We start from the raw sequence: 24,138 nt of genomic DNA, 5'->3' as shown, positions 1-24,138 counted from the left end.
CTAGTCTTCGTTGTGTCAACTGATAGAACAGCCAGTTTTTGTGTAATGGAACTGTATGTACCAACTACATGTTTGTACACGTGCTTCATCTACATGTAGTAGTTAATCATTGCATAGATGGTAACTTGATTTCTTAGTAGGTCTTAATCATCAGCAATGGGGTTTGAAGAGGATTCGATATCATGTTCATGTAACATAAATCTAATTTCTTGCAAACAGATTTTTCTCCAAGGTCGACGTCAACTCTGCATACAGGTCATTACCACTTGAAATATTAATAAGGGTAATCGGTCTCACTTAATACGTAACGGTGACAGGCCGGTACAAAAAAATCTATTTTTGACTCGGTAATATAGTTAGACGAAAAGACACTGGGATGACTTTAAATGCGGCCTCCTCAAAAAACCAAATAAAGTATATTTTGATTGCAGTATCATCCGTACCATCTCAATCCTTGTTCCCCTAGACGAATGTTAATATGATATCACGATCAGACGACACAGATAGCAAAGAAGGATGGAGCTCCATTTGGTCTCGTGTCACTCTAATGTAAATAAACTGCCATCTAGCATTCTCCAGATGTGGCTCGCCTTCATTTTTCACGGCAGTGGATTCGTTCCCTGGTCGGTAAATGTCACGAAGTGCGTTCCCAATATTCCATAAACGTCGCGTCGCATGACTGCACCCTGTGTGGTATTCCCGTTGAAGACTATACCTTCTGTGAACTTTTCCTTTGCCCTACGCCTCTCCAGCTAGAATTGTAAGGCAGGTGAAAGTCAAAGGGCCCGCGCTCTCGGCTCTAAGAAAAATCCCTGTTTTCCATAGTGTTAAACCGTTCAACCCAAGGTGTCAAATGAAGATCCAACTAAACGCCCACCAAGCACACTTGAGACTGCGGCAGGATTAGTTATGTAAGAGTGATTTCTTCTGGGAGCACATAGAACTATATAAAGCATTAGGTATCTTAACTACTACTTAATTCTGCAGTAGAATTAAAGTTGTATTGGAATTCTGTACGGATACCATGTGACTAACGCACAGCAAAGTTTGCATGCATGGGAAAGATGGTTATCGTAGGAAGAGAACTTGAGTTACGCACGTCTATTACAGACAGGCTTATCGCATTAATCTTTATGCCGCCAGAATAGGCTTGTATCTGCTACATGTACGTATGGGTTTATGAATCTCTACACTAAATATCGTCAGGGGGAGGTTTTCACTTCAACTCGAACAAACCTAGGTGCTGGTTCAATTGTGGCAAATTCCATACTGTAGAAATGCTTCAATAGCTTTACTTGATTACATATCAATTCTGAGGTTTGGTTCAAAACCTGATAACTTTATCCTTTAGTCGCTGACAAAAGACAGCGGATGCTGTCTGAAACGTCTGACCGTTTCCGAATTCTATCCAGTTGCTTGAGTAACTGTTACCTTGAGCATTACTTATCCTATCATTTGAAATCACTTAAACCACAAAAATGCCTTTGATGGTAAATACAGCTTTATCTTTGTCGACAGGAAATGAAATATTCATAAAGTTATGATAATCAAGAAGGATAGAGGCACCACGGTGACTTTCAGCCCACTCTCTGTATAGTTGACTCAGTTATGATGTCATGAGGATGACCAATAAGCCCATGTATCCCCCCGTAATTTGATTGATACGATTATGTCTGTAATTTGTCTGGCACTATTCCAGTCGTCATAATTTTCATTAGATACGTCATCATTTTTATTAGATGCGTCAAATCCTTAGCGACATTGCGTACTTAGCATGGTTAGTCATGGCCCGCCGTATCTAATTTTCTTTTCTCTTGAGCTTCCTATCGGTTCATCGCTTGGAATAAGTTCTAAGTCGACTAATAAAAGTTATTGGGTCCATGCCAAACAATACTAGGAAAACTACATTAAACTATGTCTAATAGGTATGCGATAGAAAACTAATGCCTTTTGTTTTCTGTATTATTCCGTAGTCCTCTTTGTAAAAAGTTCAGTTGCTAAAGAGATTGAGTTTCATGGTCCGTCTACATCTAACACTGATATATTCAAACACTTTCTGTTATCCGGCCAATTTTTCCCTTCTCTTGCCGCTCTGCGTATTTTCTGTTCGTTCTTGTCACGTTACATGCGCGTCAACGTTCGTCACTGATTCGTTATCCTCTACATACACCCCCAGCGCCCTTAGTTGTCACACGCGTGTGATGTTATTTATGGGGAAACAGGCGTACAGGTTCCCTAACAGGTCCCATGTGGTGTACCTACTGCCAAGGACAACTCCCCATCGTCCCCTTTATCTCAACTCGGGTCCCAAACCCCATTGGGAAACAGGATCTCATTGGCGGCTAGTCCTTTCCACGTTTGATAACACGGCATAAAGGAAGGGTAATGAATAATATATCACGCAGCCTGTTCTAGGACACACATACGCTGCAGCTGCACATCAATTTCCCCATCATCTTGGTTTAGAAAGATGGTGTATTCTTGATGGAAAGCATATATCTGCTCAAATACATCTCCTTTTTTATTGCTTGGTTTATTACCGCCCATAATAGAAGATCCAAACTTAGTGATGTGAAATTGCCCTCGAATGGACTGAGTGTCGTAAAGGCTGACTTCAAGGCATCAACTTTATTCCCACACAGCATTTTCAATATGGAATTCAGTAATAATCAATTTAGGGCCGCGTTTGGGCATAAATCACGAGTAGTTAGCCTGCCCCAAGGGAGCGGAAGAGTGGTGAACGAGGAATAAAATTGCGATTGGGGGTGACCCAGGGCGCTGGTAAGGCCCGGCCGTGCGGAATGAGTTTTGACTATTGCACAATGTTCTATGATTGGAGCAAATCCCAAGAAAGGCGCGGCGTTATTTGCCGGTAATTCGCGGTATACATCAGCTGAAATAGGGTCACCCGAAAACGCTGCCCCTTTCCGACTAGACCTAGCAGGGGGTCGGCGGGCCCAGTCTCCTGTAGGCCGCCCAGGATTTATTGAGGTCCCGTCCTTCTGGAGGTGAGCCGAGTGATTTGCTTTAAATCTTCCCAGTTCTCCAACAGGAAGTATCTTTGAAGCAGGAAGTACATTTGCCTTGCATAGAGTGGCTGTCAGTGTGGTATGTATTTCGACAGTAGAGATAAAGAGACGTCCTTTTCTCACAGACAGGAAATATGGCTGTGAACAGTAAGTACTAGAATCATCATCTTCGTGTTTTATAATGTGGTGAAGCATAAACAAATTGCTTGTATGTTGGCATATATGCAATGCGAGATCTTTACCACCGGATTCTGCTATTGAATCAGTCAAAGACTGTAGAAATGATTGCTAACTATTGTATTTTAGGGGTGTAAAGATGGCTTTCTTGTCGATGTTATATTCCAAGAAATGAGATAGATATAGAAGACGGGCATTGGTATCAACGTTATTGTATTTGTTGTGTTTATTCATGAATTACATAGAAGAAAGGCTAAATATTCTTGCCATTGCTACACCTAGCTAGTGTACCACAGCTATTTTGCCTCCATGAAGGAGGAATCGTTTCTTTGGTACTTGGACAGCCGAATTTGCATTACTTTAATCATGGAGCTTGTTCCATTGGGTTGGATTGCAGGCATTTCAAATTGTTTTGCAGGAACATGGTTTACTTTTCTGTATCTACTATGAGCAGCAAAACTGCAACCGGTGCTTAACCATTATCTTTACTTTAATAAGACCTCTCCGTACAAAGAAACATGTGTTTATTCCCAAGCCTGCTATTCGTCTTATTTCTGATTTGTAGATATGGTATGAACAAATGAACGTTGTATTGGCTCACATGGTTGACCATCCCATAGTGCTAGCTTTCTCGTCACTAAAATGAACAAATGCAACATGACAAGCTCTACCACGGTAGTTCATGTCTTACTGGTGCTAACAGTGGAAAAAGCACTATGGCGTACATGTAGTGTGTTTTCCGTAACAAAAACCCTTGTTGAATTATTCAAACGTGGTGGAAATAATGCGAAAATTGCGTTACTATAATCCACTTTAGGGGGAAGTTCCTACAACATTCTCACTATGTCACCTTCCGTTTGATCGATTCCCTAGTGACTGAGCACATTTTCATGAGTTGACCTTCGTCGCTCCTTTGGGCCATAGCATATACGTCTTACGATAGGTGAACTGCAGCAAAATAACAACAAAAGTTTGTGAATGTGTCGCTCAAAATTCAATTGTTTTGTGACGTAGAATTTGTTGAAGATCCTTTTTCATCGCTTGCTTCTGAATGAATGAATAAAGGGTTTATTGTGATCAGTATGTTCAGGTATGACAAGTATGTCGTAGCCACAGTCTGAATTGCATACTTTTACAAATAAAACCAACTGGTGACATCAGGGGCAAGTTACAAATTAGCATGCATGCTATTGAAACATCTTACCTGTATTTTAGAATCTCATTTAACACTATCTTTAACAACAGATAGATATAGAGCAGATAAGCTTGTGCTTGCATTACATGCACTCAGTCAGAAATTTCTCGGCACAGCTAACATGTTCAATTTATAGTTACTGTCCATTCAAAAGGTTGGTCATATGGGGGATTGGGATTCTCTTATATCTGGTTTTGATAGTATTTCGCCATATAGCCTCGTTGAATGTTCTGTGGCAAGGTATCGTACGGCGATCCCAAATGTGACTGTGCCTAGTCTTTACACAACGTGACAGTCCCATAGAAGAGTAATTCCCCTGGCAGTTGAAAGCGACATGTAGAATTATGGGCGTAAGCTTGCCATTACTCTGCAGCAGTCCAAAGTGGGTGTGCTTGTGTACACATCGCGATATCGTGTCATGCGTGACTCATCGGTTAATACCACTCGACCCACCCTATACTTAACTCATGGGGACCGACGATTACGGGAAAAGGAGTAGTTTACTGTTTATATGGCGGTGGGGGTTGACGTAGAATGTGTTTAGTCTCTTATATCTAAAATGAGCTTAATGATATATAAGGCATATTTTCATATAGACACAAGATGTACTGACATGTATATATATTTGCAGATAGTATGGTTTTCTGATACTGGGCTTTGAAAGTACGCTGTATAATATATAGTTACATTTTGTGCTCATTTACCAAATGGGCTACATGTGCTGTCTACAGCGCTACCATAACGTGCTTTCATTATGATGACCTTACAGCCTGCAAGTTGACATATTTACAATTACAGATAGTTACTATATACTCTACAGAAAAGTGTATCAAGAGAAAATAATTGGTCTAATCATTGAGATATTAGTGTAACGGACACAGTTTATCGCAAACTGTGTTATCATTTTTATTGCTAATGTCGAAATATTACACCATGATGAAGCCCAAGGGACCGCTTAGAATACTCTCGATTGCTGTAATTTCAGTTACAATGACGTGTTCAACCTTGGTGGATTTAACAAAAAATAAATATAGCTATCATTACCTGTCCAATTTTCAGAATGAGCTAGCGTCAATGCTCAAATGTTTCTAATCTATTTCTAAACTATTCCAATCCATCTCTGTATGTGGACCAGTTACCTCGTGGACGTTTCCAGGCTTGTGACAGAAGTGTATTATCATATATAGTCCTAGGGTATCTAGGTATTTTGTTCAGTCACTCATATGAATCTTTTGAAAGATAATTGTTTTGCATTTAGTTTTTGTAGACTCGTAAAAGCTGCAGATTTGTGATTTCATAAAGGTGTGTGCTCCCCATTTCTATCCCTTTACACATAGTTACGTCTGAAATAACTGACGTCAAATACTCTGTCGTACTCGCCTGCATTCTTTGTTTCAATTTTAGGCGTATGTGTCATCATCGCGCATTGACAAACAGAAACCAGTACGCATTGCCTTCGCAAGTTTGTCTTTATTCCAGTATTACATGATCGGTCATGCGCGGAACGATGTGGAACAGAACACACCCATATTACCTTGAGGAAACATAGGGTAGTGACGTCAAGGCTCTAACTTGTCATTTTTACTTGTCAGGTCAATCCTTCTTCTCCGCGAGGTCCGTACATGATGCCTAAGATGGAATGATCGCAGCCAGCCAGAACGAATGTCCTGAAGTCGTACTCTAGAGCAACCTTGACAACATGAGCTTCCCTACCTAACCTTAGTAGCTACAGTACCGGTTTCCTTTGCCGTCGTACCGATTTCACCCTTCTTTCAGGCATGGGCTTTTTTCTGCAGCGTATGTATGCTTTTAGAGGAGATGTAATCTCCTTTTCCATGCTCGGTTCGAGCAGGATGTTATGATAAGATACGGCAGTACATCTTCTGTCTCTTCGCCCTTGGCATGTTGCCACGTGGTCTGATCGCCAAACCTATCGTTGCTGGCCAAACCTTCATAAACGACCAACTTCTCTCAACAGGCTCATCACAAACATCTAATGTAAATAGAATATTGGTATAGATTGTTATGCTGTCCATGTCTAATTCCATTGTAATGTCTTGTCTGTGTCAGCAGCGCTAGCCGTTTGTAATAGCCAGGGACTAGTTTGGCGTGCTGAGCAGCCAAACCAATAAATAGACTAAGTAAACATTTTACTGTGCTGCATTAGAAACAAACAGCTTAAGTCAATAAGCTTATCATAACTATTTTACTGTTTTGCTTTAAAAGTGTGGAACAATTATATTTTAAACTCGTATGTCTTGTTGCCATTTCCTTGCTTAGCTCAAACAACATTGAGGCTAGATGGCACTCTCGTCCTGCAGGATTAAAATAGAAGCAACAATAGCAGTGATTTATTGCCATGATCAATGAACATACATGCACAGAACTGGATGGCAGGCAACATTGGACCATTTAGAAAATATGGTAAAACTATAAAGGCGATGACTGAGGTATCTATGTGAGGAACTTATTGAAATCTCCCATACTTAGCCCATGGCTACTTCCCCTCAGCCAATGGGAAGCCCCAACTTTCCGTGGTTATATCCACATAGTGTGGGATATCAGAAAAGTGTGAGTGATATCTGTGGGTGATATAGAAAAACTGTGGGTGATATAACCATGTGACCTATTCTGATTCGCCCTCGGGAAGACTAGAAACCCCTCGGTGGGCGGGACTGCTGTTATATCCAGATATCTTGGCCACTCCCATCAGCTATCTATTATATAACGAGATCTCTGTTGACGTCTTGACAGGCACAATACATGACCAAATTTCAACTTGGAGATGGTCTTTATAATACGTGGCGTACTCTTGATATGTTTTGGGTTTCAGCCACCAGGCACCATGGTAAAGTATATCATTGGTCTTGGCAGTCAATCTTATCGAACGGTTATGGACATAATGACTTGACGAACTACTATTTGTTATTATTGTTTATTCATTATTTATCTATTCTTTGTATCATTGACATAATTTTGAGTCACCTTGGTTGACCAAGCTTTAGTTATGTTGACCCCTTGACATGCCCTCATCTCAACCTCTATGAAAAGCGGCCAAGATGGCCGATTAAAGCTTTTTTCGAGAATAAATAAAGGCACAAACAAACAAACAAACAAACAAACAAACAAACAATTTGTCTTCAGTGCCTACTGGCTACATTTTCAATGTTTTGTAACGTTCTCACCCAATCTTCATTTAATATCATACCTCACGATCACATTTGTAAACCACTTCATACTTAAAGACGATATACCTGAACGATAAAACCACAGATACTGGAAAGGAGTTGGGTAAACCGCCACACCCCTTTTGGGAAGAGCTGAAAGCCGGCAACCAAATCAGTCTGACTGGGACTATCGATCACTTGTTCAACTGCCAGCATTGATTCAATTACATGTGAGATTGTTGCAAGCCGGGAGTCTCTGCACAAAATCGTCTTTCCCTTGGCTCTTAATCCATCCAAGTCCTGTCTGGTTTGAGTGAACAGTAATCAAGTCAACTTTAATCTTGTACGGGGATTATTTTGCCTATTGACTTACAAGAAATAAGGATGTACGTCGTATGTCCAAGTCATGTGCGTGACTTTGTCAAAAGACTTGTGAGAATCTCGTATACATGAGGACATTTGGCATCAGTTCATAGGAGAATGTGGTATAGAAAAAATCTAATTTTCAACAGTAAGTTCTTTTTAAAATCTAGAGGAGAGTATGTTTCGTTTTGTCTGTAAACGCGGAGAAATTAGGCTGGAATTTGGTAGCCTATTTAAAGACCTTTCTTTCGCCCAGAACGGCCAGTTTGAGATAAAATGTGTCTAGTCGTCCACCATGTTCGACATGCAGTATTTACAAGCTATATATATATATATGTACATGTTACAATGTTACAATGTGTCCCCTTTTCTGTCAGTCTAGCTGTGCACGGGTTTTATTAATGAGTGTACTTAACCATATTCATATGATAGGCATCAATGACGCATGTGTACGTATGAAGCATACCGTTATCATATTCACAACGCCCCCTGCTGTAAGGACGGAATCCCGGTATGACATTTATGGCAATCGCCATTACGTCACAGCATACAGCTGCAGCGTGTCATTTAATTCTGTTTTCCTGTTTTGCAGTAGTCTGCGTACTCTAGTTATAATGATATCACAACTTGCATAGTATATAGTTCCTCTTCATCATCCTACTTTTTACTCGTAAGTTAAAGATTTGAAGCATACACAACGGTCAACTTCCAGTACTCTTTTCCATACCTTGTAAGTCAGCTCTTTTCGTATTGGAAAAGCTATAATATTTTCTTGAAATATAAAAACTTGGTCATCACTCTAATCTCTCACACGATTTGTAAGTATTATAGTGTTCTTACAAATGCAAACTAAATGCTATCCATAAGACAATAAACGAACCTCATATCTAACCAATGCCACAACAAGAAACCCTAGCTTCCTCAGGCAAGCTTTAGATGCCAATCTTTATATTTCATTCATTTCCAATATGTTCTTTGACAACAACGAGACCATGCCTTAAGTACCAAGTGCCAATATATGTCTGTAAAAATACTCTCCAGATTTCATTTTCCGGCCATGAAAAGTTCTTTTGATATTGTTTTTTTATTACGTAAACTGCTGGTACGAAAATGCGTTCCTTTGTAAAAGAGATAGCTTACTTGGCTGTTATTTGTTTGCCTGAAATGTTTGAGATAAAACAATATCTCTATAAAACAGCCGGTGAAGGTGACGGACGTAAGTTAGTGCTGTAGACCGCTGGGGCTATATGGTCAAGATAACGTACCATCGCATCTTAATTCTTTCGCTTTTCATGACAACTGGATGACAACTACTTATGACCATGCTGCTTTTGTGGAGACGTAGGCATCAATTTCGTTGCCGAAGATGTAAAAAATCTAGATGTAGGCGCCTCGTATATTGGACTATGTCACCGATAGTGGAATACAAACGTAGATAAGACTGCTTTTGGGATTTCGGACCAGCATGAGATTACAGACTACCCTGCATGTGTGTGTCTGTGAAACGCGTTAGCGCATTTTATTACTGTGATGACTAATGGTCCAACTGTATTAAGATATGTGCGAGAGCTTGTTGGTGGTTGGTCTCCGATAAGATAACTATTTTCCAGCTGACGTCTGAGAAGGTTAGACATCCAGGTAACTAGTAAGATGCGCATGCTAGCACTTACTCAAGCAAAAGGAGAGATTTTGGAAAGTTTTGGAGAACGGAACAGATTTTGGAGGTTTTCTTTGAAAATTGATTTTCCAAAACCTATCCATTTGCCTGAGTAACTGTTATCTTGCGCATTTTCCTGTATTGCAAACGTATCCCCATTCTATGTGATTTACTAGTTTACATTTATAGACTTTAACATGAGATTTTAACTGTACTTAAGTTGCACGGAGAGTTAATTCAGTTGCCCATACGCTTAGGAAATGTTGGACTACATGCCAATGCCAATGTTTGTTATACAATAGAATAATGAAATGTTTTCTTGGCGTCCTTGAAAAGGTGACCTTGCCAAGGAACACTTTGTTGGAGAGACATAAGAGATAAATAAGTTCCCTATTTTTTTACATTCAGATAGCACTGAAAAATTCACCTTCCTTATGCAATTAGATAAATCATGTTTTATAAGATCCATATCTGTCCTTACATCTAGAGCTGTTTGAAGAAGCGAGAAGTGTTTAAACGTGTACATACTAGAATATACTAGTCTTATGTTTATAGTTGTAGTTGTAGTAAGATTTCACATTCTTAAATCACTGTAAGTGTGCTTCTGGTTTATCACGATGACCTGTTCTTAGCTTGTAAGTGCATAAATATACACTGATGGTCAATCATTTATTTCTTGAATTAGAATAGCTTAAAAATGCGAAGAGTCTTTCAATAACACGGCAAATCTAACAGCTATAGAATAAAATGAATTAATTGACTGTAAAAACTCAGTTGATATTTCTAAAAGTGCTCAATCACCCAACCCTTATCTAATTAATATTGTAAGCTGCGCAGTGATAAAATCTATTATCACGAACACGTCAGCCTCACAGTTTGTCAATAGAGTAATATTTCATTAAAATTGAATCAGATCTGCGCCATTGTACGTATATTCGTGATCGCACAATGGATTGGAGTTAATTATTTGACAAATCTTAATTGAAATTGTTTCCGCAAACAACATCCTGTTATTTGATTCAAATAATCTCGATGTTTAGTAACACATATTTGCTTTAATTATGTCAACAAACATAACAGCTTACTGTCTTCCATTTGACATTACAGATATGTGAAATGTAGACAATTTAGCTGGACCGGTGTACCCATGCCCTTCCTGTCTTGCATTGGCTGTCCAATCATCATCACTGAGGGTGAACCATGCATGACATGATTTAATTTGTACCGAATTAATCCCCGATCGCTCTGACACGACAATCCCCCGGGCTTCAATGGGGGCGTAGTGCACAAAAGACGCCCATGAGTACGGTGAATTGTTGTCCCTTTAACTTGACTAATTAGTATTTCGTTCCCGACAGTTTACCGATCTGCATACTAATTGATGACCCGGTGTAATAAATGTTGACTAGGTTGTCAAGACGATTTAAGAAAAAATATGGAAAAAAATAGACTTGAAAAACGAAAAAGAAAAAAAAAACGATCTGCATACAAATTGATGACCCAGTGTAAGGAAGGTTGACTAGGATGTCAGGAACATTTATGACCAAAAAAGGCATGGAACTTTGCTTTGCTTATGTTGGACTAGTATGCGATTACTTCCCATTTAAAAGTTGTGTCTGAAGATCGTGAGTGCTACCTGTCTAGTTTAGATGGGAAATTTTGGTCATGTTGTCGATTTTCTATATCATGTGAATGCTATGATTTATGATGTTGCAGTTTTCCATTATTAGTCCTCGTCTTGTCAGAGGGAACTTTGTTTAGCCATGCAAATATACCAGAATGGAGCACCCTGCCACATGAGATACAAATAATTTTAACACACGTAAGTTTCAAACAATGAATAGTTTCTACCAGGTTCAATAGGTTTGTTTGTTTTTATTGGTTGAAGGACGAAGAGAAGGAATTGGCCAAATAGACAGATATAACATGCCAGGCAGAGGAGGTTGCAAACTGTATTTTCTGTCAGCTAACTCATCTTGTACATGGTATGTTATATTTGTCTATTTGGCAAATTTCTACTATTTTTTCAGCAACCTATGGAGCCTGGTAGCCTAAACAAGGAACTCTAAATTTGAAGCACATACGATGGAAGTTACACGGACGCTTTGTTGTTTTGAAAGTTGCATGTTACTGTAATTCCAAATTAGTTGTATGTTAATCATAATCCTATTTCATTTATGCAACTGTTGTGTTCTCTCCTGGAAGAGTAGAGCCTTAGGTAGACAGCTAAAGGGGAGAGTTGTACTCCTGGTAACTCCAATAGACACATCTCTAGACTGCGACCTGTTTTCCAGTGCAGTGCCCTTAGGTAAAAACCTACAAGAAGCATTGCTTAAAGCTGTTTGTATCTCCTCTTCAGTTGATCATGAAAATGAAATGATAGCTGCTTTGTTGCACTATGTGGTCCGAAATTGCCACTTGTCGCTCAGGGAGGAGGCAGATCCAGCTGCGCCGTGCCCCCGACGATCGTTACCGCCAGCCTTTTTCAGGCGAACCGTCCTTCTTCAGGCTTGTTAAGCCCGCTGGGACTAGTGGATGCCGTGTTCAATTAAATTACTTGTGAAAGGTGATGGCACGCGACATCCGCAGGAGGCATGGCCGGTCCTGTCGAAAGACACACCCTAGCAAGCCTTACTGTGTGAGTACCTTTAGGAGTTTCTCACAACATAAATCCACCAGCGTCAGAGAAGACCTTTTTATTTCCCGACAAGGGAATAGAGAGAAAGGCGATACGTGACACGTCCAATAACCTTCCAGCGCGTCAGCCGCCGGCCCCTTATCATAGCCCGTAAAGCAGCTCATCTCTCGAGCCAGCTGGATTGGCGCACAGTGATTTGACAGGGATGCATGAGCATTACATGGCCCCCATGGGAGATCCCTTATCTATAATTAAGCTCTAGCCGAGGCTGGAGATTCGTCCCGACACGTGAAAGAGGGGCTACGCCTGTGGATAGACCTGGTTGTTCGGCATCGCAGCAGTTTCTGAAGAACTCAAGCGCGTGGAGGCTTCACTGTGGACCAAGGTCATCTGCCCAGGGTAAACGTAGGTGAACATTTCCGCACAATCTGACTATCGTTTCGCACATACTGCAGTCGTTATGCTAACACTGGTTTCCTGTTAAACTCAGCCCTACAGTACAATAGTAATGCAGGTGGTAAAACAGGTGCAGTATAAGGTGGTGGAGTTTTGTTACTCTTATTGCGATGACGCAGTTAATTTGTTTCATAATGTAAGTATTGTTTTAGCATCAGAGGTCTATTTCTTGAAAGAAAAATTCGATAATGCAATTCTTATTTGCTGATATGATATGATATGATAGAAAGCTTCTTCAAAAACAGCTTTGAGGTCGAAGCCGTGACCTCTCATGTGTGAGCATCACCAAATCCTCCAGATGTGTTCTTGGTAATTGCATTTCCCTTGACAAGATCCCACCCTCTCCGGGCGCGTCGTTACAGACAGAGAGAAGGTCGTCAACAGATGCCTCCATCCTTTCTCGGGTAAGGGATTTTACCGGGTGATAACACATCGGGTTATTACACAGGGCCTGTCTACAGTTGTCTTTGATCCATCAGGGGTTGAAACATTGGAATAGTCGTTCACCTTTCTGACATAAAAGAAGCGCAACTTGGGGCTGGTGATGAATCTCGGGTGGCGTGATGTCCTCATTTATGGCACCGCTGTCGCGTTCGTCTTCATCTCGATCTCATTATATCCGTGTGATAGATTGTTGAAATGAGAGTTTAGGACGGGCGAGGGCATCACGGGTAATCGTGGTTGACACCTACCGTGCCACAGGGTACAATAAGCTGCACGCATCCAGGCCTAGGGTAGACTTCCTCGACACCTCGAATGAGATCATTAATCTCCTTCTAAACGAATTTCAGAATATCGTGGCCCTACAGCCTATTCCTTTATCCACGTCATAGACACAGGTACTTTGGCATGTTTTGCGAACATACGGAATCGATCATATTCCAGTAGATGGCTGGGTAAGGTATAAAAGGTCCACCGTTTATGGGCGTAGTCGAATAAAAGTGCTTAACTTTGCTTGGTATTATCGAGGTGGCTATACAGAATCTATTTCCTGTGACTCAAGTAGGCATCACAGTTCGTGAGAAATATCCATCACGCCATAGGATAGCGAAGGTCGTTTGTTTTGCGTAGACGTGGCTTCTCTGTAATTCAGGTGCACTTTAGGTATATCATGTGCACGGCAAAGAATGTGGAAGGTCATGCCTTTTAAGCTACTTTGTTGTAACTGTTGAAAAATATCCCTACAAGACTGTTCTGGTCATGGTCCCTAATGTAATTATGTATGTCTGTTTGTGTGTTTGTGTATGTGTAAACATTTACCAGCAGTAGCATTCATTTCTCAAAAAGAAGTTATAGAGAAAGACAGGTTACGATTGCCACATAGTACAGATATAGTTAAGTCTTCAGAAAGGTCACTTGAAGGTTAACTGTACTCTCAATGTTTACTAAGCCCTACACAACCGCTCCGGGGTCATCGTTAAAACGGTGCTTCCCAGTCATTGTAACTAGTTATCCTCAATCGCTCTTTCCCTGCACGTGTGCGAATAATGACGTAGCTTATGCCATTTTGAATGTCAAAAAAGTCCAATTGGAATTTCTGAAACATCCGAACGTGTACGGTCCTTGGAGTTACTGACCCTTGTAACAGCTAGCTTATTTTAAGCTTTGAACGTTTCTTCTTTAACCTTGTTGAAATCCTGATTAGACAATACATAGTGAAGGGCCTGGTAGCTTAAGCGTATGTTGAGAACAACACAACATTGCAAACACATCCAATACAACAATAAAACACTCAAGACGATCCATAGATGCAATATTAAAACATTAGTAAATTATAAATAAGCAGTGAAGAGGTAGCCTAGCTGGAAGCATAGGTGCAACACATCTTTTTGCTGCTTCAATGAACGAGTAGGTTGCCCCTGTTCCCTTATTAATTCTGGGTGAATGCTGTAACTTTCTTGTGCACAGGAGAGTGTTCTACTTATCACTTTAGAATTAGGCGTACACACTTACATTGCATGAGGGCTGATTTCAAGCACATTTCTGGGCAGACACGTCCTTATCTCCAAGTGATACAGGATCAGCTCAGTCTGCCCTGGCCGCGTGTCGGGGAACCAATTCCCGCATCTATCTTTACGAGGATCAATTGATTGTCTATTATTGAGTCCCAATGTAGTCCCGGGTATCTGGCTGATTTAGTAGATGTGAGTATTGTGGGTGAATTATAGACGCTTGTCTACAATATAGACTCTTGTACACGAAGATCTCTGCTATAGTTTCCTGTGGCTGAAATGCTGTTTGCTTGTGGTCAGGGACGTAATTCTGTAACAACTATTTGGCATTGAAGCCTGACCATGTCATATAGTATCAACGGAATAAATGACATTTGTGCACGAGCAGTTTTAAGTATGATATAACGATTTATTCAAAACGGCAATGGAACGGCTTTGTTAAATATCTTAACCATACTGCAGGTGAAAAACAAGACTGCTCATTGATACTGAATATTTGATAGATTTTGGTTCAATACCAGAATCTACCGGCTATCAATGTAACATCATGCATAGATATCTTTTAACAAATTACGTTTAGAGGTTCTCGAGAGTCAAACAAACAGCTGCAGGGTTTGTCTTCATCCATCCTATCACTTTGGATCACCATCATTGTCCACCACTGTGTTCTACATCTGTAGATTATCTAAGAGATGGGCAGATGCACTTTTTCATTACCATTTATAACCAGTTCACAATAAAAATGCAATTAGAGGTATACCAACAATTCATCTTATGTGATTACAGCAATACGTTGTCTAGTCTAATGTTTTATTTATGACTATTACGACCATTGGGGGTTCGTCTGTTTTTAGAAACCCCTCATGTGATATGATATACTGCACCCCCGTGGCAAAGACCAGGTGTGTTGAAGAAGAGTGGAGACCAGTTGCTCGCATCCAGATAGGTTTCCCGTAATATCTATCACGTTTACAATTGATTTTGTACAATACGTGGGCCTGAAATTGGATTTGAACCAAAGATACGGCCTTCGTTGTTTAGTGTGTTCAACGATATATTTGGTTTCTCTGCCTGATGATCAATATCAATGATAGATGTTGGACGCCTTGACGGATGACCTGTCTGCAGGAGGGATAGCGGGGGAGATTTAATCGTGCATCGGTTTTGATGTGTTTTTGACAATAAAGGCCTTTGGACAAGAAATCTGGCACTTTCATTGACATCCCCTCAAACGGTCAGGAAAGAAAAAAGCTGTTCAAAGAAGCCAACAAAACTCACCACAATTTCCTAACATATACTGACGAAGCGCACATTACAACCCTGGTAACTTTCCACTAGTTGCAAAAAAGGGATACTTAGTCTTCGACTGCTTCCAAAAAAGAAGCCAAAAGCTTAGAATGTATTCCGTGGCATTTCTTGTTATAATAGTCAATTGTTCCACTTGTCACCATTGTTATCTTGCGATGTATACTTTATATATTGTTCCATATTGTAATTAGCCCTAGGGCAAGAAACTTGCAAATAAAACTCACTTTATTGATAAAACTGAAAGATGTGTGTAAGCATTTGGAAATAATGTTAAGGGAGCAAGGCATGTCTGGATAGACGTCCCCAGTAGTAAAGGACTTCATATGAAGTATTGTGCCAAGAAACAGTATCACTCTAGACACACGTGGTCACTTTAAAAAGCATCTAACTTTTTGCATAGACGGGAAGGCTATATGGTGACAAATGCGATGGCTGCTGAAATTCCCAGTGTGTTATTTCCATAAAACCTGCACTTACCCGATATAGCTCACTTGGTATGAAAGACGTAGAACACAGTAGTAAAATTGCGCGGAGATTACCCATACCCTTGTATTGGCATGTAAGCAAGACGATAGGGACGATTGGGCACGTTCGTACGGCAGTATTACAGCCTTTATGGCCTCTTCTTAGGCAATAGATGAAAGCTGTCCAGTTAGGCGATTCTGTATCGTATGTTAACTGAAGTTTATAGATTGAAGTCATCCAAAGTTTTCGACTGACAATAGAACAAAGAACGTTGCTGTAAATAATGGTTCCTTATTGTATATGTATTTGGTAATTTGTTGAGCCTACTCAGTTGCTTTGGGCATACTCAGTTGTCGTATGAAGAGGACACTATCAAAAGTTTTGATGCCTTGAATTGGTTACGTCGATATTGAAAAGTGTTGTCGAATACGTATATGTTTTGCAGGTTTAACATAATAGGGAGGCAGTTATGTGCATTTTAGTCTCTGTGTCTAATAAGGTTTGTAACAACTCGATAAGACTGGAGTTTCTACAAAGCAGATGTCGTTTGACAACAACATTAAACAAAAATGAGCGTTTCATGGTGGTAAGAATGAATGCATGTGGATGATTGCTCATATTTTGAAAAAGTTAGGACACATTGTTATGAAAATGCTTTTGTACAGGATAAGTGATAATTGCAGCTGATTTATATTATACACTCCCTGACCCTGACATTACGACCTCTGGAAATAAAGACGTAGCGTGTCAAGGAAGCACATTCTTTACCATTCTGTCAGAAGCAGTAATGTTTGTGTCTTATTTGAAAGGAAAAATGTACATCAAATCGATGAATAGGCGTGGTGCCTTGGTGTGAGCCCTGCAATTAACTGTGCTTGATAGCGGCGCCACCTTTTTCTCAACCAACTTCGACTATAAGAGATTCTGCCAAACCCTACCATCAATTTATACCAGGTAAATTAAAGAGTAGCTTTATCAATATCCAAGAATTGGTAAGAATGCTATAATGAAAAGAAGTTATAGCAACTAACACTAAACTAGTGAAAAATATATAATTTATGGACGTTATATAATCGCAACGTTGTTAAATCAATCACTCTCTCGGAGACTTTATTCTAATCAAGTGAAAAATACATGATTCATAGATGTTTTATAGTCGCATCGTTTGTTAAATCAGCCATGCATATTTACTGTGTAAGAAAGCATATACCAGAAAAATGTGATAAACTTTGACATAAGCATCCCAGCAGCAAGTCGAAGCCACGTTTCTGGCATCGTTTCTTCGAAGCCTTCGTCCGTATTCATGATAAAGAAGCATCTTTGGGATAACCGGATAGATTTTCCATATTTTCAACATATTTTCCAGAATATTTTCTAACAAACTTTGACCTTTATCCTCCCCAGCAAAAAGTTAAAGCAACGTTTCTGTCATCGTATCGTTAGTGTTAAAGCGAAGCCTTCGTAAGTATTGATAGTAAAGAAGCATCTTTGGGCTATCTTCAGGACATGCTGCCTTTGAAGTAACGACACTATGGGGTCGTATGGGCCTTATCTGCCAGGCTATTGTGAATGCAGTTGGTTTGGAAATTGCTTTGCACCGTCATTTGTTCTGAGAATAATGGCTCCTTTCCCCATCAGAGGTAATTTGTAGCGAAGCTACAACCTTTTGACGCTCGTAGTTGATGGACGACATGTCACGTTATCTATACAACTTTGGCAACTCACACCCACTCTTGTTTAGGGGGATAACTTTTGCAACTTGGCCCAGTTTCGCCTATGTCATTCCCTCGTTACCAAGGAGACGAGCAGAAAGCCCACTCTCGCTTTACAGCACTTATTTCTGCATATAACTAACGCAAATATTACGCTTAACTGGTTCATTTTAACCCTGTAACTAAGTGATCAGTACGTCACCATTAGAATGATCGATCAGCTACTGCTTTCAAGCTGATGACTAACTAGTATTATCTATCGCAAGACACGTCTCTATGACTGTACAATTAGAGCAATTCAAACACTCTTTCATCAAAATCAATGTCATCAAAACGATTATATCGTTCCCCGTATGCACACTTTGCATTGAAGTTAATCCGGGGAATATGATAGTAATTTCTTATCACTGATGGATATTTTGCTGATACGGAAAATTGGATGCATTTGAAGCACATTTATTCACCCACTCAAAGGATCTATAAGTAAAATTGTTTTTGATGTAGTCCAATGCAAACGTGTCCTGCGGATTATGGTAAGCTTTAGACAGGGGTTTTCTTTGCAAAAACAAGGAATCAACATAAGATACACTGTACTGAAGGTCCCATGTACGTGTGAATAGATGTGTGTGTGTGCATATAAAATTCATAAATGCAGTTTTATACAGTTTTCTTGACAAACCCAACTCTAACTGGTCTCTCATGCAATTGCCCCACCCCCAATACTCAAGTCACCTGGATTAGTTGATGTTCCATCGATGCGTTTAAACGATTGGTCTGTATGAACACAAATGCAGACAAAAAGCGAACACAATCAGATAGAAATACGCAAGAATGATGACTGATGATATAATATCCCGCCGCACTGGCGAGAAGCACATTTACCGAGAGGGACCCCATCTAAAAGCATATATGCAATTCATCTTACCAGAATGTTGGCATATTGAATCGCCAGGTTGTGATCCGGCTTATGTATTTACTGGGTTTCTAGGGCGCAGTGGCCCCAGGTTTAGCCAGGCTTACACCGCAACCCCAAACAATAACAACGGTAAGCTGGTAATAAGAGGATTTCATCGCTACACGCAAAGCCACTCTTTATACCGCAAAACTACCATAATGTCCTGAGTGTCAACCTGTGGCTACATTATCAATTGGACATTGATAGGCCGTTATGGTTGCATGCTTTATATTACATTCAAAAAATAAAAGATTATGGCTTTGTTTTGCTGTGACCTAGATTGCTTACACAGCCTGGGGTTCTAAGGACGTACATAGCAGTGCAGAGTAAGTGAATGAATTTACGGTCATAATCACTAAAGATTTGATGATCAATATGCATTTTGTTATAGAAACTTAGAAAACGTGATCTTTAATCCTTCCGTTAATAGTTTCATCAGGTTCTTCTGACCGTATTGTTACAAGTGACCTCTAGCTGCAGTGCAAAGATAACCAGTCGGAATTGCCCTGAAGATGTCAGACGTTCATCGAAACGTCGGCTCTTGAAAAATATGTGGTTGTGAATAAACAACTTTGTTATCGAAGCGCAATCCTTGTTTGGCAGTAAACATGACTGTAATGTATTCTAGTCGGTGTAATGCCTATCCACAAGGTTAAAATGGTTGGTTGTGATTTTCTATAGGGTAGGGAAACCGGCTTACGGCTAAAGCCTCATGGGTATTGCACTTTATAACAAAAGCTGAGACCCCCAACTCCCAGCCCATGCATTTCTCCCTCTAATCCGGCCCAATTAATTTCAGGACACTAGCTTATTTTGCTGGGATCTTAGGAGCATCCGGCTTGAAGACTGGAATCCATTATAACACTATTACCATCAAAACTCTACTGTTGACCACCATGCAGATTGACAATTTCGTTCGGATAATGCCAAAAAGCATCTTAAATCGCCTCATAAAAGATATATATTCAATTGCAGACATGGCAGTTTTTTATTCACTTACTTATTCTTGAATTAGCTACACCCAAATCTTTTTTAATGATTTATGTAAAAAAAAGATCGAAGCAGCGAAAATAATGCATTCAAAATGCCCTTCACTAAATGCTTTATTGTACGAAAACACAATAAAAGATCGAGTATACACTTGATGATATCACAATACGAGGGAAGTCAAACGGTAATACCCTTAGTATTATATTTCATATGAAATTTCCCTTTTTTTACCTCCATTATACTGCTCTTTACTTCTGATAAACTTTCAAGGGCGTGGTCATCTTGAATCAACTCAGTCGCCTTTTAAAGTCTGAATTATAAATTGAGATGTTTCAATCTCAATAAGAGATGAGGCTTGACATTTGTGCTAAATTTCAACCAATTTCATACCAAAATTAATCTGCTACATGATACTAATGCCATTACGTTTTGACTCGCCCTCCTATGTGGCTGCTCAAAGGTTTCCTGTGTGGTATGCGGGTGATAGTAAACGACCCTGTCATCGTCTACTCCTAATAAACTCCTGAGGGTGATTGAGACCCTGAGTTGACAGGTGCTACAGTAGTCACGATAACGGCTTATTAAAACGTTTCATGTATGGAACAAGACAAATGACGCCTCACGGCCACCGCTGACACAGTTCCCCCAAACAAAGGCCATTTATACGCCACTGGAGTATGCCCCACATAAACAGCGTCAAGAGCATCTGTCAAAGTTCTGCTCTCTGATATATAAAAAGAAATACTGTAAATGCATTCAAGTTTGCGCGTTTTTTATTTCGCGTTATAAGTTTGCGGCAGCGCTAAAGTCACATTCTGCTATAGTACTGGACAAAAATCTTCGCGGTGGTTTTAAGTTGGCGGTGAAACGGTCGCCGCGAAAACCGCGAACATAAAACCGCCGCGAATATTTCTGCATTAACAGTACTCTGAAAATACTAGCTACCTAAGTATGCTTGACCTAAGTAGCGTCTAGAGCATTTGGCAAAGCTCTTCTCTCTGATGTATAAACAAATATACTAAAAATACTACGTTTACACATCAAATCCTTATAGAAAAGCGAATGTCACTTTACACACTGGAAAAACATGTAATTAAAGTCGTCAAAGACTTTTTTTAAATCATTGGAATGCCAGTATATGCACATGCGGCACGTCCATTTCTCTGCGCCGTTTTAAGGTTAGTTATGACACAGCGAATTTTGCCTTCTTCCAGCGGATTAGAAAGTGAATAGGGTTAGTTGCCACTACAATCGCCGAGACCAATCAGGTTACACTTATTCCATATCACCTGGTGTTGTTTACCGTTTCAGACGTGCACGCGTACGGAGAGGGCACGCTGACGTTGCCATGTCTGACTGACGACGAACTGCTATGTAGCAAACAATGACCAAGAGCGTCCTTAGGCTTCCACTGGGGGTGGTGTTGGCCTTCTTGACACTATGTCCCCATCCCTCAGTCAACAAACTCACAGGATGCGAGTATCCGAACGTCACTACGGGCATGTTGGAGTACAGGCCGTGCGAACCGCTGGTCATGGACCTGGCTAAGCTGGTGGACCCCGTGGTGGAACCGGCCAACATGACCTGTGGTAACACCGGATCTGAATTTTGTACCATGGTAAGTGCACAATACCCTTGCCTATGTAGTTAATATGTAAAATCGGATCTGAGCTTTGTATCATTATGGTAAATACAGAATGCCCCTACCTATGTAGCTATGTAACACAGGGTCTGGGTTTTGTGCAATGGTAAGTGTAAGATGCTTGTACCTATTAGTTGCGTAACGTCAGATCTGAGTTTTGTACCATGACAAGTGCAGAATGTATTTACCTATATGTAGTTATGTAACACCCAATCTGAGGTTTGTACCGTTGTACGTGCAGGATGTCTTTACTGTTGTTGTTTACAAATAAAAAGAGTATTTGTACACAACCAAGTGTTTTATTCAGCCGACGTTTTGGTGGCGTATGGTCGTCACCTTCCTCAGGTCACTACTGTTCGCTTTGCACTGACTTGGTCACCGAAACGTCTGTTGAATAAAACACTTGGTTGTGTACAAAGAGTCTTATCATTCTGTGGCTTACCAACCTGATGAAACTATTCACGTATATATTTTATAATATCTAATGCCTACTGGCCTGAAATATTGTACGTACCATATGAATTGCATTGTAAATGTAAAAGTTTGAGAAGATCTGGGGTAGCCTTCTTACAGCTACCAAATGCATTCAACCGCCTTGCTAAGATCAAAAAAATATCTGATATTTGCTTCATCTTGGACTGACCTTGATTACAAGATGAAGAAGCTAGCTATGCGTTGTGAGTAGCTCTACCGTATACAGAGGCCTACTAAACGACTGTGGCAAATAGTGACGCCTATTTCCGTATTAGCAGGACGAGGCTTAGCATTCTGAAAAAGTGCACGTGAGATAATGCAAATGGAGACCGAAAGACCCACAAGATATTGAGTGACGTTTCTCTAACCTAGTACAATGGATTGAGCCAATAGTGGGACAATAGTACAATGATAGGATACTACAAAAATGATATCTTTGTATAGTCACAACAGTGCAGATGAAAGATGTGTGATAGATTTTCAAATCGTTTTTCTAGCAGTAGATTCTGATGTTCTATAAAATCAGAATCTGCTTGCTCATATTGCTTTAGGCGACATGTCTCTTTGCCCTATTTCTATATCCTTCATCTTAGCGACATATATTTTGCATAAGACTAACCTTGACTCAAATTTCTTTTGACACATGTGCAATCAACCAGTCTAGATGGGAGAACGGTACATTCCCCATTGATCTAAAGATTATTCGATCGGTTTTAATCAGTAATTCAGGGCGTTCCGTGCGAGGGTGAAATCCCAAGGCGACCAGGGTTATTATAATCCAGCCGTAACGTTTTGATGGGTGCTGAAATGATAGCGTTGAGATAACTGTCATCACCTTTTGAAAAGCTTTTCGAGAGCTGGCGCTGGATATCATTGAGAGAGATTTATTTCCATGGACGTCTGAATAAGGACACGCATGCAACACAAAAGAAATCAGTAACTTAACTGGCGGAAAGGGAAGGCTCGGGCTTTATACTTGCTTTAAGTCTAGTAAATTTGATTTGATGTGAGACAGGTAAGCCTTTACGACAAAAAAAAGCAAATACTAGAGGCAATCTTAGCTCTGCTATGTTGCCACTTCTTTGTAACAGCAACATTGTTTTCCATCGCGTTACATACACACGGGATCCATGTGATTTTAGTGTGAGACTGAAACGTACTAAACCCTAATACTATCATTGGGCACTTCTTTACCAGGTCAAGTAGGAGCGTTACATCCTCGTCGTTCCCAGATCCTTTTCATGACAGAGAGCACGGTGAATTGATTTGCCCCTTGCAATCCAAGTCTGACCCACCTTTCCATGAATTCGCAGTGTCACCCCCTGGCAGGAGGGCAGTGTCATAAACTTTTCAGATATAAAACAATACTAACGTCGCCTCTAAGCCAGATAAAAACATAATGAGGCCCATAAATTGCCTATGATTCATGTTATCTATCCTTTATTCCGACAGAGCAGTGTATGAATCATGCATATGGGTGCGATCGTCGTAATAACTGACCTACTGGCCCGGTTTTGGTGACTATGATGGGATCATGTGGGATGTTAACTGGTATTGGCATACAGGAGGACATTTTTCTGTGTTAGAAGCTGACTTTATTTTTGTGTAGTTCCAATGTATAAACGTGTACTATTTATTTCTGGTCTTGGATTTTTTCGGAATACACCACTAAAATGACTGAAAATGGAATGTAATATACTGCAACCGTGTCAGTATGTGGTTTTGAAGCAGATTAGATTCTTTAAACTGAATACTATTCCTTGACAATTAGATTTAGATTAACTGTTACTCATTGCACCGCAAATGATATGACTGATTATCACGTTTTTAATCGAGTGTCAAATTTTCCAAATGAATGATGAATAAATATTTATCTAATGTTTATAAAGTGTTTCTTCCAAATGTTTGGAATTGGATGAAATATAATGCATAATTACCAACGGCGCCAGTTATGGTGA

General features: G+C 40.1%; 1 protein-coding gene across 6 annotated transcripts in view; it reads left to right on the top strand.

Annotated features, from left to right (window-relative positions):
* Window positions 1-24,138, top strand: part of LOC136441900 (netrin-G1-like) — a 97,012-nt gene that overhangs the window by 57,157 nt on the left and 15,717 nt on the right. For 4 of the 6 annotated variants that reach the window (XM_066438448.1, XM_066438449.1, XM_066438453.1 and 1 more), the window contains one exon: window positions 21,376-21,682. In XM_066438448.1, coding sequence (XP_066294545.1) covers window positions 21,449-21,682 — 234 coding nt within the window. In that variant the 5' untranslated portion in view covers window positions 21,376-21,448. Of the gene's footprint in view, window positions 1-2,779; window positions 3,009-12,298; window positions 12,632-21,375; window positions 21,683-24,138 lie in introns of those variants that run through there. The other 2 variants (XM_066438450.1, XM_066438451.1) reach the window with 2 other exon arrangements.

This window comes from Branchiostoma lanceolatum, chromosome 9, assembly GCF_035083965.1.
Source record: "Branchiostoma lanceolatum isolate klBraLanc5 chromosome 9, klBraLanc5.hap2, whole genome shotgun sequence".
Lineage (NCBI taxonomy): Eukaryota > Metazoa > Chordata > Leptocardii > Amphioxiformes > Branchiostomatidae > Branchiostoma > Branchiostoma lanceolatum.
The sequence above is the reverse complement of the archived record's forward strand: the minus strand, read 5'-3'. Positions and strand labels throughout refer to the sequence as shown.